This window comes from Falco rusticolus, chromosome 4 (genome assembly GCF_015220075.1).
Source record: "Falco rusticolus isolate bFalRus1 chromosome 4, bFalRus1.pri, whole genome shotgun sequence".
Lineage (NCBI taxonomy): Eukaryota > Metazoa > Chordata > Aves > Falconiformes > Falconidae > Falco > Falco rusticolus.
Window position 1 is genome coordinate 72,742,150 of NC_051190.1, and position 20,463 is coordinate 72,762,612.

Below are 20,463 nucleotides of genomic sequence, written 5' to 3' on the forward strand. Positions count from 1 at the left end.
TTGGAGGCATTCATGACTCGACACAGTCCTGACGAACCCGATGTAATTAGACCTGTTTGAAGCTGGGGGGTTGGACTAGATGACCTCTGGAGGTCACCTCCAACCCAGATTGTGATTCTGTAAGAAAAATCCCTCATGATATCTCCTGGGTTTACAGTGACACTGCTAAAACATATCAGTTTGTTTATTCTGTTATATTGCTAAAAAGCTGCTGAACACAAGTCCTCATTTTAACATCAGCTAGTATCTCCAAAGGAAGAATTGCAAAATGATTGAGCAGAAAATCCATACATTTTCCTTTTACTTGTAACAAATCTGAATTAAATCAAGCTGTTGCAAAAGTATACAAGATAACAAAAATTTCATTCCTCTCATCTACGTATAACACTGAAATAACAAACTTTAAAAAGTGGGGAGGAAATTTCTAAAGTCACTTACCCTGTGCGTGACTGTCCAACTTTATCACAGATGTCCAAGATGAGGCCCCAGTCTTCTGCAGTGTTCATCTCACTGGTTGCTTTCTCTGATGAATAAAATATAAGTAAATCAAAATACAAATTTTAAAAAAATAAACAAGTAAAAGAATTTAACACAATTCTCAACAAAGACGTCGCAATAGTACCTTTCTGTATATTGCTAAATGCATGAAAAATCCTTGTATTTAATAAATTCATATATTAAAACTGTTATATCTAATTATTTTTAACTTTTGCATGTCTACTCATGGCCGTGAATTTAAACTCATAAGCAAATATATATTTTAAGGTTGTTTTCCCACATAATAAAGATATACCCAGAGTATGACAAAAGTATTATAACTATCAACAGATATTTATATTTTTTTTCATTTGGAACTATAAAGTTTAATAGGATATAAACAACCAAAGCTCTAGTTCGCTGCTGAGTCAGATACAACTGCATTGACCACTTCAACAGCCACTAAATTGCTGTGTCTTGCATTTCCTTTCTAGGTATTACAACTCAGCAAGGAGGATTCAACAACTCATTGATAATCACTAAACTTTTATGCCCCCATCTTCATCTCTGCTTTGATGATATATATTGCACACTCTCCTCAGCTATAAAGACTGCTAAACCAACGCTAATCTCATAGAAGCCACCGGAACCCCTTCTTCCAAATCTTTCGAATAGGACAAAAAGTGTCCCTGCTGAAGAGTAAAGAAATGGAGAGGGTAGGTGGAGAAGAAATAGATTCCACTTCAGAAAAAAAAGAGTCTCTCCCTATTTCTTCCCCAGAAAAGCTTAAGTACTCAGAGGATACCATTAAATAGAAGTGTTAAAGGACACTGAGCCTTACAGTGCAGCTGAACAGGAGATGATCTAAACACTGACAGATCAGATCAGGACTGGAGAGCATAAATGAATGCACAAGCAGTTTCCATTATTCACCAAACAGGAGGAGAACGGGCACAGAACAGTACACAAACTTTGTTTTCTACCCCTGGTTCATCTAATATTCATCTCTTAATCTACAAAACACAGAATATGCCTCAGCAACGAGTACGATCCCTCAGGGAATGTCTCAAAGTATTTAGTTTTATGAAAGGAAGCAAAGATCTCCAATAAAAACTTCTCCGCCAGGAAAGATTATCCGTATTAGCAATTGCAAGACTGCAGAGAAGAGAAAACAAAGCAAAACATCTAATCTCCAAAAGTTACAAAGAATTATTAATGTCAGAATTGATGGCTTGTCTTTATGAATGAGTTTTTCTATCCTACAAATTTAAGTAGGTTACAGTTAATTAGTTTAATTCAGAACAAAAATGCAGAAAAGCAAAGCTCTATAGTTATGTGCTCTCAAAGTATTTCTGAGGAAAAATTAAACACTGTCATATACAACTGGAATGACAGCACATCATTTGTGCTGCCTGACACAAGGAAAACAGCAAAGCAGTATACAGAAATCCTACATAGAAGATACTTAGAATTCTATATGTTCTCTCAAAAAAATTAAGAGAGCACTGCCTCCTCTCTTTAAACTGAATTGGAAAACTTATTTTATTACAAAAAATGGTCATAATCAACAAAAATATGAAAAATTCTGGGTAGACACCATGCTAACCTCTACCACTAAGATATACTAGCTGATAAACCAACCACTTTATTTTTCTTTCAGTCCACTATTGTTCCAAATCATCCTTAGGATTACTATAGCTAACAATCAGAGAAAGTCTTGATTTTTAAATCTTGTTCATAAAGGAAACATGTCAACTGTGAAGCAAAAATTGAGAGGAAAACCACAATGGCATGCTGAGTGGATTCTGCCACCTAAAAATACCAAAACTTGAGAACAAAGCAACAAGCCCATACCCTGCTCATATCAACAATGTTTTAATACTCCAGAGTTCTGGTTCTTTAGTCGGGGATATCTTCTAAATACAAGACAGTGTGTGTGAGAGTGTGTGTGTGTGGGGAGGGGAGGGGGGGAGGAAAACCCCATAGCAGAACCATGCATTATACTTTTCCTGCTTGTTATTTATTGCTTTAATATAGCCAGCTCTCAGTCACCTGTAGGCAGAATACTTGTGCCACACATGGTAAGACATCTGAACTGAATGCCTTGCACAGAGCCATCCAGACCAAGCCAGTCTTCTGTAATCATAGTCCATGAGCACAGCAGCTGTACTGCTACCAAAGCCAGCCTCAACTCTGAAGCATCATAACTGCTTTTTTGAAACACAGAGCCTGAGTTGCCTACACTGCATTCCCCAAACAGAAAGCAGCTGATAAACACAGTCCAGGGACACACAAAACAGACCACATGGAGGCAGTTTATTTCCAGGACTCCGAAGTTCCAGTTCATTGCCGGTTCTGCTGGAGCTGGACCAGCTCCAGTCAAAGTGTGCCTGCACGGTGCTCTCCACAGCATTAAGCTCCTGCCAGGCTCAGAGCTCACAAGCAACCTTGCAAACCCACACTGTTCACTCATACTTAATGCTGTACCTTGGTTAGCACATCCTTCAGCAAAGCGCTAAGCAATCCAATGGAACTGAAATTTTGGCCTTTTCCGTTATTCTACACAACAGACAGTTGTCTGTACTTCTGGCAACAATTGATCCTTCTTTCCTCACAATGGCATCAGAAAGAAATGGCACGGCAATCGGTTATGTCTTTTACAAACCAAAAAGTAAACTAACACATGCTTAATGTTTTAAGATATTACCAAACTATGGGTTATGCTAATTTAAATAGTTTGGCTAAAACTACAAATAAGTTGGTGATTGATGAAATCCCTGATCCATATCAGCCACACCAATTACAACCTTTATTTTAATTCTCAATAAGATTATTTTGCTAATTTATCCATAAGTAAGAGTTTTCTATCATGGCTACATTCCTTCATGGAAGTTGAATTTAGTCCTGTATAAAAAATGCCATTTGCTTGCAACACCCTTTCCCCTTTTTAGTTAGGATATTTCCTCCACCAACACACACTAGATAGATTCTTACTAAATTTCAGTCTGAAATGCAGTTCCATTGTGTACTTCTGTCTTCTGTAGTAACAAGCATCCATTAATTCCCTTGGATAATAAAGTTAATGTAAGACATGAGAAAAAAAATTGTCTCTAGAGTTTTAGTCAAATTCTGTCTCAGACAAGGGCAGTTAAAAGTTAACAGCATACTGTGAATGTCAGCAGTACACTATCTGACATTGACTGTCCACAAAAAAGGCCACTATCTCTGTCAGAGCATTAGCAAGCAACTATCACCTTTCACCACTCTGGGAACAGAGGCAAAGATCCTTTGACAAAATTCCTATGTTGCATCTCTGTTTTGTAGACAAAAATATGACTTAAAGCTACTTAAATTAAATTACTTACACTATTATCACTTAAATCCACAAATGCTCTCTCTCCTAACTTAAGGCACGCATTCACAGCCAAAAAAACCTACATGCCAAAAAAACCTCTGTGCCTTCAATATTTGCTTACCCTAACAGCTGGCACTCTACCAGCCTTCAGGTACAGTTCACATGTCACTGTCAGGCTCTATCTTAGTACCAAATGGACTGATAGAGAAGGAAAACCAGACATTTGTATTTGAAGTCCTAGGTTAGGTTAGCACAGCAGACAGAAGATAGCTTAAACAAGAAGTGTTCATTCTCTGTCTCCGATCAAAAATAATTCTGCCATAGCAATATGAAAACTTACTTCAGACCCTATTCTCTCCACCTCACCATTGCTACAAAGTCTTATTCAACTTAGTGAATGCCAAACCAGGATCAGGTAACATTTCAGACTTTACCAAAAGAACTTTTAAAGACAGCACTGGCTCCTTCATGAAATCCGTGTTATTTAAAACTTGTTAATGATACGTCAAACACAAAGGAACATAGGCCTATATGACACAGAGGTATACATGATTGAACTGGGTCTCTAGTTTTCCAGAACAGCTCTCTCCCATAAAGCTGTATTGCTCAAATTCAAGACATCGTTCTCCTAGCACAAGCAAGACCTACAAATTAACATAGTAACTTTAACAAGTGCAAGACTACAGAATCTTACATCACCTCAGATTGTAATGAGTTGTTTTTACAACTCTGCTTTTTCTCCTTTTTATTTTTCCCTTTCATTACAGGTCTTCAATTTTTACCATTATTTTTCTAGGAGTTATTTAAAATTCTTTTCTTACAATTAATTGCACAAAGATAGACAAAGTCATACACACCATCATTTCGGAGGAAAAGAATACTTAGAACTATGGCTTCTTTGGACGACACCAACAATTGTGCACAGTATGAGTGCCTTTCTAAATAAGTTCAACAGTTTATTTAATTCCTAAAACAAAAGCAAGACACACAAAACCAATATATCACATTTTTCAGCCACTTTGCAAGGCACAGAACATGGGATCCCTAGGCTTCTCCCTTCAAACTACTTCTGTACTCAGAGCACGAACCATAATGAGCCAGACAGATTCCACCTCGCCCAACATTCAGTCTTCTGAAGAAGATGCCTAGTAAAACCATAAAAAACAATGAGGCAAGCATTAGTTGTACTTCCCTACAACACACCTTTCAGCAACCAACAATTCATGGTTTCGTAACTCCTGAGTCAGAAATGGTGCTTCAACCGCACAAACATAATCATAAATGACATATAAAACAAATAATTAAGAAAGTGTTCCAAAGCAAAATGCATCTCCTCTGACAGAAATCTCAGCTGTATCTGTACCTTCAGAATTTCTCAATAAGTTCTAGAACATAATCTCCTTCAAGTAAAATATCTAGATGCTGAAATCATACTTCCAAACATCTATGGGGTTTTTTTTCAACTAAGCCTCTGAATAAGATTCATCCAAACCTGAACATCATCTGCCTTCTAAAGAAAACACCATTATTCTGTAGGAATACCATCTAATCTCACTAATATACTGTACCAAAAATGCAGAAGACCACATTACACCTAGTGATCAAAAGCCAGGCCAGAAAGACCTAATTATATGAGTTACATTACTTTGGTTGTGGTGAAAGTACACATGCCTCTTGCATGGGCTCTTTTTAGTTATCTAAATAAACAGGTCTCTCCTTGTGTTGTAAAGTTCATTAATTTTGTTGAGATCCCATTTCCCTCCAATTTACACAAATCTGAAGGGTCTTGGCGCATCAATAAAATTCTATTTTCTCCTGTGGGTTTGTGCATTATTTAGAAATTATAACCAAAGCAAAAATATTTGCACTGTGATTGTATTTGAAGTTCCCTATTGCATACTAAACACAACTGTAGTTGATGATTTTAGGACAGAAGCAGCAAACTTTTCTCAGAAGAAAACGTAATTTCCTAATAATTCATTACTGTCCTGAAAGAAATTTATCACCAGATGTATAAAGTACTATTAAACAGAAGAACTGCAGTACATGCTGAAAAAATCCACTGCCAGACTTAGTGGTTGACTGTTTAGGTGCTGTTAAGTAAAATATAAATATTGCCGCAGATTTTCCATGCAAATATGTGCTAGTCACTTGATTTCTCTGCCTCAGTTCTGCATTTTAACAAAAGCATTTTACTGCCTTATTAGAATTCCACAAGAGTAAATACTCTCATCAATGTTCAGATACTGCATTGAATGGCATGATGCATTTTTAGAGGGAAGTTGTGGCAGGTTTGAGCTTCCTAAGCTTTAGATTTTACTGAAATTTAATTTAATAAAAAATTCCAAACTTAGAACGGAGCTATTTTTCAACTACAAAGTCTCAAAGATGTTAAAGCTGCCTAGAATTTCAAGAAGTAACAAAAACAGATCAAAACACCCCCAAAGCCAACACTTAAAATGTACATAATTTGAAGCAGTTAAATATGAGTAAAAACTACCAGAATATTCTACTAAACTAAGGTTTTTAACGATTCTAGTTGGTATTTGCTCTAACTCCAATCACGGACATAACTCAAGTTCTCCAGTTCCGCATCTCTAAAAAGAAATACTGACTTTCTCAATAATTGAAGTTACAAAGAAAAGAATGGCTACAGAAAGACTTCCAAAGAATGGCTACAGAAAGCCTTCACTCAGAAACTAGAATTACAACCAGTTTCTAGCATGATTTTAAAAATCCTTAAAAATCCGTTATATCAATGTAAACACCACAGAATTAACAAAATATTCAACACTCCCTTTCCTCCCCATCTCCCTAGTCTTTTCTTCCCAAAGAAATAAATAACTTGCCTCCTCTCTATATAAATGCAAACACTAAAATTCCAAAGCATTGTAAATACATAAATGTAACTACTTCATCTCTTCAATATAGTTTAAATGGTCCTGAAAGACTGAAGCTGATGGCGAATTATTCTTTCTTTTTGCAGTCACTCACCAAGAAATTCTGATTACATACCAATCCACATCACTGAAGTTAAAAGTAATTAATTTTGTTCTTTTTGTCTGTCAAATAAAATGAACAAATGCATTTCTTGGCCCACTCTACAAAAAACATCACTTTAATATTAAACTAATCTGCATTTCACTAGCATGCTCAGAACCATACAGAAGAATATGTCCAACCAGGTTCCATTTAGACAAGGCTGAAAATAACCTCTAACAGGCCATGCCACCAAAGAAAGAAACTAGAATTCCTCATTGAAGCATTAACTTCAGTAAATCTATTAACCAACGTCTTCAGTTTAATATCCCATTTACAGTATTCCTAAAAAGCCCTAAAAATGGGAGCACTTGTAGAAGGTGTCCTATGAAAGCACTGCCAGCTGATCCAAGGCAAAGCAAGCAGCAGTGACTGAGCTGACGTGAGGCCACCTTAACTCACTCCTTCAGAAGACTAGGTAGGATCTTACCATGCATGAGGCAGTCTAGCCAAGACAGACATCACTCAACTCAGTAAGCCAAGCAGAATGAGTACAAAAGAACTCAAGATGTGGTAAGACAATGCTGAAAACACCAAGACAAGCTGGGCAAAAATGATTTATCTGTTTAAATATCTCATGCAAGCCCTAACAAATCCACAGAACTCAAACTACCTTTTGACCAGAAATACTACAACAGAGCAGGAAGGTGAGCATGTTAGAGATTTATGAGAATGATGATTACTCTGTAAACAAGGTGTATCACACGCATGTTATACTAAAATATGGTGCCAGGATCTACTTGCAGGGACCCACAAACCAAGTCATAATAGGAGCAGCATTTCAGAAGGAAAATCAGTAAGAGACTTATTCACATCAAATATACAGCATTATTTTTATCAGCTAGAGGAACAGATTTTACATGTTGGAAAACTACTTTTGATTCTTCTGAATTTTGATATTATAATGCACACTGTCACAGCTGAAATGAGGGGTTCTGAATTTTGATATTATAATGCACACTGTCACAGCTGAAATGAGGGGAAGCACTTAAAACGACAGCTCTTCCCTGGGAAAAAAGAAAAAGAATTACCAGGAAAGTAGTCCACAAAAACTCCATTACACCAACTACACTGAGAATCAGATTAACATGCAAAGCAAATGCAAGAAGTGCCTTCATCCCTTACTGTGCGTAAGGGAGAAAAATCATGCAAAACCCCCATGTTTTTTAAATACCTCCTATTAATATCATGTGTGATTTTATGACAACTCATACCAGAACCTGTATTTATCGCAGCTTATAAGACTTCAGAAATAATAAGCTTAACAGCAGGGAGTAAAAAGTTCTTCCAGTTTTCTACAATACAGATTAAGTTTACAATGCTTGACATGAAGCTAAAGTATGCACTACATTAAGCCCAGAGTTACAGATTTTAGTTTGGAGATAACATCTAAATGACACTTCAGAACTGCTTTAGCAGTTAAGTTCTTCATCAAACCTAGCCCAACCACCACTGCACTACCAATTAGCCTGTCATGACAGATTAGTAGACAGTCTTTTGGTTCTTAAAGCACATTTCACCATTATTTTGCTTGCATCAAACCTACAGGTAAACCTGCATTTCTCAGGAACAATTCTCTGAGAGTAATTTTATGATTGAGTTTGTGAAATACAGCAGAAACAGACTTCCCACCAGCCTAATCACACCATTAATTCTAACCCCTTAAATGGAGGATTAGAGACTCTTAATTATAATCACAGCAGTCCAGCGTCTTGAAGGTTTTTTCTTTTGTTAAATTCCAATATTGTGTTCCTTAGTTGGACACAGTACCCAAGGTTCCCAGACTTGACTGTGAAAATCCAAACTACCTTGTGTCACCACTGATTAGGACCCCTTCCTGGTGAAACATGACTAAAATGGTAAAAAGAGGGTTCAGAAAACAAAAAGTATTTGGGCTTCATCCAGACATTTGGACTCTTTGAAGATGACAATGGCCTATTTCCTCAAATGTCTGGGCAGCTTAAAGCATTCTTTAATATTATTAGTTTAACAGTAGTCTTAAACAACATTCTTTTGCCAACCACACCTAAAGAAGAGGTGCACCCCTCAAAATCTCTGTACAAAGTTGACACTAAATGGTAAGCTATTATGGATGACCAGGTTCCACAGCAGGAGTATGCTAACTGGACTAGCCAAATGTTGATGACTGGCCAGACAAACTGAGAAATTTCTCCTTCTGAACTTAGAGATACTTATGTTCCTGAAAAGAATGGAAAACAACCTAGTTCTAGATGTGTTCTCTGCAATCCATCATCCTAAATGGTTCCAAAATCATTTACAATTATTACACAGTACTGATTAGCTGTCCAGTAGACAAGAATGCACAGCTATCACAGCAATACTATCAGCTACACCAATGTCCAAATTCATATGAAATTAAGAATAGCTTTTGACTGCCTTCCTGCTTCAGGAATCTCATTTTTCAAAAGAAAAAAATTTTGCTGAGCAAGAACAAAAGCAGAGCACTCCACTTTCATTCTGAGAAAAGAATAGGAAAATAACACTACTGCTTGACAACTTTTGTAAGTTTCCCGAGAACAGGAGAGCTTACTTTACAGCTGACGTTATCTTATGAAGCCTGCCAAGAAGTTCATCCAGATAATAGCACATTCCCATGGGGCCTTGGGGAAGAAGGGCCCAGGGACACTTTCCAGGAGACTTCATAATTCCCATTTCCCTGGCACAAATCCAGTTAAGTGATGGATAAAAGCAGCAGGCTCCTGTAAGTAGGCTGCCACCAACTGAACAGCCAGCTGCTCCTTCGGTCTCTCTCAGGACACCATGGAAGGGGCCAACAGAAAGAAGCCACGTCTACTGGTGTAAGTTAGCCCATTGCCCATTGTCTGCTTTTCCAAGAACAATCTGGGATTGAGTGTTTATTTCCCTGTGCTCATACAGTATACAGACTAATGCTTTTTAAAATATATCTACAGGTGATCATATTAGGCAAGCGCAGTAGGTAGGATGCTGGCATCCTCTGCACCTGGAAAACAGCAACCAAACTACCAAAGTAACAGTTGGGTACTATTACCCTGCATTATGAAACTTAAAGTGCTGACAAACACATCTATCAGACTTCGCTCTAAAGAAACACATTCAAGCAGTCTGATCTTCACTGCTACACAGTGGCCTCAGGAAGTAAAAAAAGTGAACATTTGCCAGAACCTCCGCTATCACTTTTTAATCTTCTTAGTTCAAATAATTCTCATGTATAATATTAGCAATGTTTCAGTCCTCTAATGGTCCATGGAAAACTGGCAAACAGTTCAATGTCTTCCTCATTTTCAACTGCCAGATTATACTAGAAGACAGAGAAACAATTAGGAAAAATTCTTTACCACTTCTCAAAATAAGTCATTGTCAATTTTGCCGTCAAGAAAATTACAAATTGAAGAGTGGTCTTCAGCGGAAAATTGTTCTTAACTGTTCAAAATGAGAAGAAAAGCAAGCTATGCTTTATTAAGATGCAACAGACTATGAATTCCTGATAACATGCATACAGACTTTATGTCACAGTCCTTCCTTCATGCACTAACCCTCCCCCCTGAAAAGATACATGCTTTTCAGTTTTTGAGTTTTCTTTTGAAGAGCAATTAAATTGGAACTCAGAATTCTAAGGTCAGATAAACATTAAGAAAGAACCAATGTATTTGTAGTTGAAAGCTACAGCAATTATAAGGCTACTAAATAAATTTGTTCCAAGAGACATATACAGTGTTATACTGCTGTAAAAAAATAATCTAGGGTGGGTGTAGGGGGTACCTATCTGCATACGAGAAACAGTCCCTTTGTATTTTGCTGTTCCCCACACAAAGCTTATCGCTCTGATGTGAAACAAACAGCAGCAGGTAGGTGACGAACCTTATTACACAATCACAAATCAGACAAGCAAAACGAATTTTTAACTGCCTATATGTTATTTCACCTTCAGTTTGGACACATCAGCATTAATCACAATTTTTGTCAAGCAAAAGCCAGACATTTCCTCTCCATCTAGTTTGGCCTTGGAACAAGCAAGGTGGGGATGAAACCTGATCACACAGCATGTCAAGTTTCACTTGAAAGGAAAAAAGAAAGCTCCCACAGGAATTCACTTTAAACCACTGCACACAAAACGCTTTGACAATTTTATCCTGTCTGCGAAGCAATAACAGATGGTGCTTTTTACTTTTCATCCTTCCAGCAACACTCCACGTAGGCATTTCTCACTACTTGTTTTGCTACGCTGCAACGTTACCTCTGCGAAGCAGGCCGGCCTGCCTCCCGCGGGCATCCCCGCGCCCGCCCCCCGCCCGCAGCCCCGCGGGGCCAGGCAGGGCCCGCCGCCGCCCCGGGCTGTCACCGACCAGGCCGCAGCCACCGCCGCTCGCTGCCCGGAGGCGCCCCCGGCCCTGCCGCTCCCCCCGCACCGTGACCGCCGGCCGGGCCGGGCCGGGCCGCCCATGCGCCGCCGCCGCCACCGGCGAGGCCGGGCGGGCGCCAGCGAGCCTGGCAGCGGGGCTGGGCGGGGAGCGGGCCGGCGGCCGCGGGGTCGGAGGGAAGGCCGGCCACGGGTTACCCCAGGGGAGGCCGGAACGGAGGGCCGGGCCGGGGCGCCACGGCAGCCACTCACCCACATCCTGGTCGAAGGGGTTGGTGGCGAAGAGCGGCATCGCGGGGCGGGGGGCGCGGCGCGGCCACCCCTCCGGGCAGCGCGGCGGCGGAACGAGAAGCCCTCAGCGGCGGCGGCCGTGGCGGCAGCGGCTCCTCCTCCCGCCCGGGGTCCCTCCACCGCCGCCTCCTCCCAGGGCCGGGGAGCCGGCCCCCCGCGCGCAGCATGCTGGGAAACCGGGCCCGGCCCCGCCGTGGGCCCGGCCCCAGCCCCAGCCCCCGGCCCGGCCCGCCCCGGCCCGCGGCGGCGCGGCACCCGGGGAGCGGAGCGCGGCGGCCGGGACGGCGCCTCGGGCCCTCTCCGCAGGCACCCGCGGCCCGAGCCGGGCCTGGCCCGAGCCGGGCTCGGCAGGTGGGTGGGCGGGCGCCCCTCCTGACCAGGCCCGGCCCGGCCTTGCCCGCCGCCCGGCCCCTGCAGGCAGCGGCCCCAGCGCGCCCCGCCGCCCCAGGCCAGGCAGCTTAGGGCCGGTAGAGCGGCTGGAAGCGGGGGGTTATTTCATTTAGTTCTGCTGAGCTCTTCCGTGCCCCTCTAGGCAGGAGGTGGGTCGGTTTTGTGCTCAGGCACGTTCACTCCCTATACAAAATTTTCAGAGCTTCCCTATATGTCGGGCTGGGTCTTTCCGTTGTTAATGCCATCATGCTTCTGGAGCCGATGGCCTGCCAGCGAAGGTGCTGGGGGTGGTTATGAGAGCGTCTTTGGCAGCATGGCTTGGGAGTCTTATCATTGCTCGGTTAGATCTGCCGAGATCAGTAGCTTTCAGTTGTTCACAGGGCCTTGCATACCCTGTGGCCTTTGGTGCGCAGTCCTGTCTTGCTGCTTCTTTTCACACAAGTATCTTGTTGGCTTCAGTTGGGTTTGTCCCACGGTAACAATTTTGACTCATAGGATATGACACGTTCTGCCTATACCTGCCGTTGCATAAAACTCAAGTAGTTATCCTTTATTGCTCTCAACTAGTTGGATTGCAAATTAAGCAAAAAAGGGCACACGCACGTATGTGAGGCAAGAGTCATAGTCGTCTCAAAGAGCAATAAGGGCATGTCACAGGAGCGCAAACAAGAAATTAAAAAGACAGTACTACTGTTTGTGGTGCAGAAACACTAGATGCAATCAATAGCACTAACCATGCTCAATAATGAATGTGATTGCATGCATTAGGCAAACTTCTGACACATCAAATGAAAAGTGCACACAAGCCTCTTCCCACAGGGATATTCAGTCACTAGGCACTTCCTTATTTTACTAAAATTTATTCCATGATCTCAAGTTCTTCTTTCCCTATCTACAACTATTTTCAGCAGCGGATGCAGGTCAGCATTGATCTACTGCTTAGGACTGACTACTTTTAAGGAATTGCATGTCTGCTTTAGATTCCGCCTGATTTCAGCGACATCTGCTAGATATTCTCAGAGGATGCTTTACCTCCTCACCATTCATCATCCCCCATTATGTTCACAAAAGACATATGGTAGATGTTCTCAGAGCCTGTTTTATTCCACGCCTTTTCATCCCTTCCCTCTAATGGGTTTCAAAATGAATGGTAAGAATTGTTTAAAAACAGGCAGAACAACTATGCAGTAGTCCTGCAGTAAGAGCAAACACAAGAGATGTGGGGAACTGGGGTTTCAGCCTGGTCTTCAGCCTGAAAGGATTCCAGCCCAACCTTAACTCCCAGGCAACACTCTACTCCGCATTTTGAAAAAAGTAGTCAATACTCAGGTTGCATCTTAAGGCTCTGCAGTCATGGCTCATGTTTTGTTTCTCTTAACATTTTTTTTCTGTTGAAATTGGTGTGAAGTACAAGAGTCCTTTGGATACTCTGTATTTTATTGTATCTCCCTCTTTTTCCCTGTGCCAGGGCTCTGGCATTCTTCCATGGCACAGCAATGGGTAGTGGTTAGAGCACTCTCCCACAAAGCTTGGGGTTTGGCCTGTCAGACACGGATGGCTACAGAAACCAGCTTTTCCACCTCATGTGTGAGTAGTATAATAAGTACACTATTGAAAAAAAGGCTTGTTGAGCTCCTTTTGTTGAATGTAGTTCAAAACATTTGTATTATTTCCTGCTGCATTTGAGCCATTTCAAATGGTTCAAACTTGTGCTGCCTAAATTAGCAATCTAAAAGCAAGGATTCAAGTTGAAAGGTACAGTCTCAAATTGCATCTAATTTCAGGGTAACTAAGACGTGGAGAATGTAGCAACACTGCACTCCCTGTACCCACAACTGTGTGCTGCTACCACATTTCTCGTATTAGATTTGGATTTGATCCAATTCATTTGTGGTTGTACAATGAGCCGATCCAGCTGAAAACTACCTCACTGCAGAAAGTTCCCTGTTGGATCATGTCACTCATCTGACTCACCTTGCAATTAGATCCCAGGCAAGTGAAGAGGTGGGAAGGCATGGCTGGGGACTGCACTACACCAGACTGGGTCAAGAAAAACAGGCACATCCAGGGGATTATTCATCTGTTCTATTTCAGACCTCATTCTGAAGATGGCCTCTGCAACAGTCTGACCCTTGATTTCATAGAGGAGCTTATCTGTCCAGCAGTCCTCTGACTTAGGACTGTCTCCGGACAGCCTCAGAGCAAGTTTTAAGTAGGGTGTTTTTTAAAAATATGTGCTACTTTTGTCCAAAGTAAACAGTCTCAGATGATTGGTATGGACATTTCTTTTTTATATATAGTACTGTTGTTCAGATACTGTTAAGAGATAAAGGCATGTATTCAGCAAATTGCCAATGCAACTCACTTCCTGGATTTTAAAGATGCAACATACTTCTAGATTTGCTTAAACAACTGTGTAATTTTATTGTTTGTTTATATAATTTATTTTTTAAATTATGTCAAGGTTATCCATATCAAGGTTAGTTCCAGATTCTGGTGGCATACAATGATTCACTTCCTTATAGTCTTCCAGTAGGAAAGGGTACTTAGGAACAGCAACTTATAAATTACAATCCGCTAGGACAGTTCTAGTATTTTTTACAATCACTGAACTGACACACATCTGCATTATACAAGCATATTTCTTAGAGGAAGACAAAAATGTGGCCACAGAGGGGAAATCCACTGCAGTTCCAGTTTACTGGAGGAGTATTATACTTGGCATGCCCATTTATGTAGGGATATAGTAGTTTGCTGGCTGCTGCACTGTAAAGATAAGGCATATAACTCCAGGAAAAAGTCAGGCCAGTACAATATTAGCAGGGAGACAGATATGAAGACCAGTGATTGTCTCAGGGATCAGTCATGCTAACCTCTATTTTTAACAGCATTTTCATTATAGTCCACTGTGTATGTTTCTTTCAGAACTGGAAACTGGGCAGAAAAGAAAATTAAAAGAAAAGAGGAAGATTCAGACTAGAGAAAGTGCCAGCAGTCCATTTAATCACAGTTTTTGTCTTTGACAGGGCAAGTACAAGATGTTTTGGATGGCATACAAGACGCTGTAATGCACAGCAACATGATGATGTGACTAAGACAAAATTTATCCCAGTCACAGGCCACATGTAAATGTTCTAAGTACTGGACTACAGTGTTTTATTTCCAATCTATAGTCTTATTGTACATGTCCTAATATTTTGCAAGTGACCAGGTGGCATGGCTTACTTATGGTATTCTTATCTATTTCGTTATATAAAGAGACTATCTGAAAGATAAGTAACTCTGGTGTCCTCTGTTATACAAAAAGTCAGGCTAAAATTACTCATCCTTTTTGGCCTTAGTATTTATGAAGTATGCAAGTAGGATTATATGAAGCATATAGCTGGAGTTCCCTCAAATTCATGTAACAATAGAGCTAGGCAAGTGTTCAAACAATAAACTTTATAAAACAATCTATTTTGCCCCGACCACATTAAAAATTGTAGTGTGCAACTTCCTAGTTAATTTTTGCACATATAGATGCCTGAAACAAGGGTTTATATCTTCCCCAGTTTTTCTGTATTCAAAGCAGTACTTGCAAACCAGCTCACACGAAGTAATATTTCATATGTTTACACTGCAGTTTTGTTAAATGATTTTGTATAACAAGTTCACCAAAGTCAAACACAAAAATGTGTTTACACTATTTGCTTTAGTAAGCTTATAGTGATGTATTGTGCTATAGCTGTAAGAAGTAGATAATCTGGAAGCTGCTGGCTGATGGGACCACTGGGTGCCTGGGCTTCCCTGGGGATGCTGGCGGGACACCAGCCTCCTGACACTGCCATGGGGAACCACTTGTCCTCGTGCTTTTTCTGGCACAAGCACCTGTTCTCAGTGTGGCCAAACTGACTATGCCCAACATGGTCACTTTTTCTTGCTGATAACTAAGACCAGTTTTCAACCAATGATCAGGTTAAAATGAACCTTTTTGTTCTCCACTGCTCTTCTGCAAAGGAAAACAGAAATACTTCCACTGACCATAATGGGAGTTAGATTGGAACACTACTCCCTTGATAAAGAATTCTTTTTAAATTAAGTCCTTGAAATAAAACTAAATAACAAGCAAAGACTGTGTCTGCTCTGAAACTAATAATGGAAGCAGTCTCCTCTATAGAGATTGTAGTGCTCACACAAGCAAGCTACCATTGAAATATGCTGAAAATCAGAAGGTATTTTTAATATTACTTAAGTGGGTTTTGTGAAACTCCGTGAAAAATCTGTTGGCAAGGTAGTAAAGCTTCTTTAAGAAAAATATTACATTTATTGCATAATATAGGGAAGGGAATTTAAGAATATCTTACTTGTGCTAGCAGTTTGTTTTCAACATGTACTTTATTTTACAAATGTGAACAGTACCATTGAAGCTAATGATACTAATTTAAAGTTTTGAGCATTTTATATGTATATCTATATAATTAGAACATTAGAGTTAGCTTCTTGATACAGCCAGTCTTCTTAGTATGCAAAGGTGTCAGCTGCACAGATTACAGTCTGTGGGACGGCTCTATACATAAATTTATCCAAGTCTAGCAATGCAACAAAATGTCAGGATTAAACAGTGGAACAGTCCAAAATATCCCATTAAGGAAATAATTACTGTACAGAATCCAGTTAGTCTGTTACAGCAAAAAGCACATTGAGTTTAGTTTGTCTAAATGAGATGAGTGGGACAGTCATCTTCATTTAACATGTGTGTGTCCTTCAACATTGCAGTTTGGGTGACAGTTTTGCTTCTGAAGAGGATTAAACACACAAGGGCATCTCAAACTGGTGATTTTGAAAACATAAAATAAATATACCTGTGCTTTTCAGATATAGAGAATCAATGGTGTTCATACAAAGACTTCTAAATGTTCACACCAGATTTTTTGTGTATTTTCCACTTCAGCCTGTGTTCATGGCACCTGTTTTCCTTTGCTGACTACTGAACTGCACAATAATATGAGTCATTTATCTTGCAGTAGCAGTACAAAACTCCAACTGCTTCAGATGTGTCTAATACAAAGATATTTTCTAGTTCTTTCTTTATGCAATCCATGCTACACCACATCTTTTGAAAGCATCTTCTGTCCTATTTCTAGAATAATAAATAAATCGATATACACACCTCAATGAATGCACAAAAAGTGTATAAACACTGTGTTGTTCGTTAGACATAGCTAAATTCTGTTTACTTGCATTTATCCTTGAATACTTCACTGATTACTACACACCATAAACCTAAAATAGTGTGCAAGTGCTATATATAAGTCTGTTGTCTAAACACATTGTTCTTGCAAAGTGTGTTGGGAACATGAAGTGAAGACAGGGCAGAAAGACAAGCAGAGTTTAAGTTGTTACTTTTTCTAACAAATTCTCCTTCCTCAGGATTTTAAGTTATCATCTGGCATTTAACTATTCTGAAGTATAAAGGTAATCTAATGATTCTGCAGGGCTCATACTAGAGTAATTCTTGTACCGTTTCATAACACATGACCTTCTCCTGTGATAGTGGAGCTGATAAGCCATTATATTATTTTCAGAGCACTACCACTTTCCTTTTCATAGAAATGTTCCCATAGAACACTGCATGAGAAAATAATTCTCATAAAAGCTTCACTTTGTATTTCTGTAAATAGATTGCAAATAAAACCCATTCAGCTATATAAGGTATTGAATATCTACTTGTGCAATAGCAACCTAGAACATAAATATACACTGATAATATCAGTCATGAAGAAGGCCAGGAAAACCACTCATTTTTGTAATAACATCATAGCAATATTGATGGTTTGCAACTAGAGTGAACATAGGAGAACCACCTGTGAAGGCTGAAAATGAATATGAAACATAACGATGAGCTCACCGACAACACAAAAGGTCTTGATCTAACCATCTTAAAATTTATCAGGAAGGTTGATTTCAGACTGTACTTGAACTGATTGAGCTCAATTGATAAGCCAGTCATAATTTATTTAAGAAGCTGATTTAGATAATGCAATTAATATATCATCCTACTCAGTTCCATTGATTACATTTCTGTATGTAGACAAAATCTGTCTTACGAATAATTTTGAGATTTTTTTGATCAAAGGGTGCTAGCTGAAGCTGAAATAGTAAATGAAATAATTTTGCTACTATAATATATAAATATAAAAATATATATCATATATAAAATCTATTTGCCACAGTATTTCTAATTAAGCCAGATACTGTACTTAATGCTTTGAAAACAGCTGAAATTTTATCAAATTTAAATAAAAGATTTTATAGTGATTCAGAAAATGCAGACTACTAAACCACAAATGTATACACGGTAAATTGACAGAAATAATGATTAAAAGAATAACAGTAGAAAAGTTATGAAAGGGAAATTTCATTTCAACTAATTTCTTGCAATTCCTGGAACACATAATTGCAAGAACAGACTAAAAAAAAATTAACACAACAAACACATTTTGAAAACACTGCTGCAAAGTTGTCACACAGGAACTACCAAGGATATGAAGTAGTTATATATTAAGGAACAAAGTATCTCCATAGATCAAAATATGGGAAACAGAAACAAAGATCAAATCTTCTTTACTTTGGCAAAAAGAAAGCAGTGGGGTGTTTATGAAAGTTCTGTAATTAGTTTTGTGCTTAATAAATTTATAAATGGTCAGGAAACAGAGAGAGGCATGGGATGGCAAAACTTGCAAATGACACAAAACGTTTAGTTTATTGAAATCCAAAAAGGATTATGAGGATATTCAGAAATTTCTCATCAATTGGGTGAATGGGTAGTGTAACAGCAAGAGAAACTGTACACTCATAAATAAACCCCACAATATTAGAGGAAAAACATTGAGCTTATCCTCAACAGTAAGTTCTTAATTGACTAAATCAACTGAAAACAAACCTGGCCATCATTACAGATTACAGATAAATTGTGCATCCAAAATCAACAATTTTAAGCAAATAAATAGTCGGAAGGAAAATAATACAGAATTCTAATGAGAATATATCGAACATTGCCTATCACATTTCAAAAGATTCTGTGCAACAGCATGGAAAACATCCAAGAAAGGATTTAAAGATGGAAAATGTTCACTTCAGCAAGCAAGTAAGATTTGTTTGCTCAAATCTGCAGTGGAACAACCTCAAGAGAAATAGCAAAAGGTAGCTAAAAGTATTAGAAAATCACACCTAATATTAAGAATTGGTATAAGGTCATGCCTTCCTCCATGTATCATGATTTAAAATTAGAAAGTCTTCAGCTGCTAATGAAGTCATAAGTTGCCAAATTCAAATGAGACAAAAAACACTTTACACATAGTACATGGTTGATTTGTGATACCCATTTCAACACTGTATTGAGAAAGCCAAGAAGCTAGAAAGGTCTGAAGAACAAAGTGAAATTTGAGCAGCAAAAAAGTGTAAGGAAGATAGCAGGAATACCCAGAATTAAAATAGTAAATTAAAAAATATTTTGGAAAGCTACAGAGTTTATTACAACTCATAACTGTTACATTGTGATGAAATTTAGGCTCAGATTATCCCGTATTTGCACACTATAGTTTCTTGCACTTTCCTCTGAAGCCCAAAGTTGGCAAAAACTTCTGAATTAGGTCATTCAAGTCCTGTGTGTAAATTTGTCTAGAATTTTTAACTATAGGATTCCCAAACTGGGTTATGACTACTTGAAGACAAAAATCCTCTTTGTATATATAATAACAAAAGCTACTATAAACTTACTAGCATGTACTGGTGCTGTTTTGCCAACTACTTGTTTTGCATGAACGTGTTATACATTTGCTGTTACCGGTGGGTGTGTATTTTGAGGCTGAACATCTGCTTGTGTACTTTGGTGAGAAGAGGGGGAGAGACCAAGTCTTTGCTTGGCACATCTACTTGTATTTTACCTAAAGGCCCACGAACTGAGACCATCTAGGTGTTTCCGACATTGAGATGACCTACCCCATCCTAAAGAAGTTAGAGTTGGACTCTTGAAATCTTTTAGGACTGAAAAAGCAGCGTTCCAAAGATATGTCCTGACCCACTTTTGGAGTTCTTCTGTCTGTATATGCCTGTTTGAGGTGTTTGGGCTGGGTGCCCATGGTCACCACGGTTAGCTGTGGAAATGAGGAGCCCGAGGCCACATGTACGCTGCCCAGAGCAGTGCACAGCATCCCTGGGCTAGCATACACTGGTGTCAGGGTGGCGTCAGCATCCAGGTGCCAAGATGGTGGGTGCAGCCTGCCACTTTGAGGGGCCATGTCACAGCAGCATAGCTCAGGCTCAGGCTGCCCCTGCTTCCAAAGCTAGTCTCGGCAACGCTGCCTGTGCTGGCTTTGCTTCCCTGCGCATATGTGCAGGGAGCGGATGTACAAGACAGCGTGCACATTCAGATGTCACCCTTCAGCCTGACAGCTGGGCTCTCTTCAGGCCCTAGGAAGGCATTTCCCTCCTTCTCAGGTGCGGGCCTTAGTCACCCTTGTGAGTGGAGGGTGGCCTTTATTGAGACCTACCAGACGGGAAGGTGTCCTCC

At 39.7% G+C, this 20,463-nt stretch overlaps 1 protein-coding gene across 1 annotated transcript in view; it reads right to left on the minus strand.

The window, feature by feature from the left end:
• Positions 1 to 11,665, minus strand: part of STAM (signal transducing adaptor molecule) — a 35,800-nt gene extending 24,135 nt beyond the window's left edge. Inside the window, exons 1-2 of the mRNA XM_037384344.1 lie at positions 11,484 to 11,665; positions 439 to 523 (exon numbers count right to left, since the gene is read on the minus strand). Of these exons, the coding sequence (XP_037240241.1) occupies positions 439 to 523; positions 11,484 to 11,523 (125 nt within the window). The 5' untranslated portion in view covers positions 11,524 to 11,665. The remainder of the gene's footprint in view (positions 1 to 438; positions 524 to 11,483) is intronic.
• Positions 11,666 to 20,463: the final 8,798 nt, after the last annotated feature.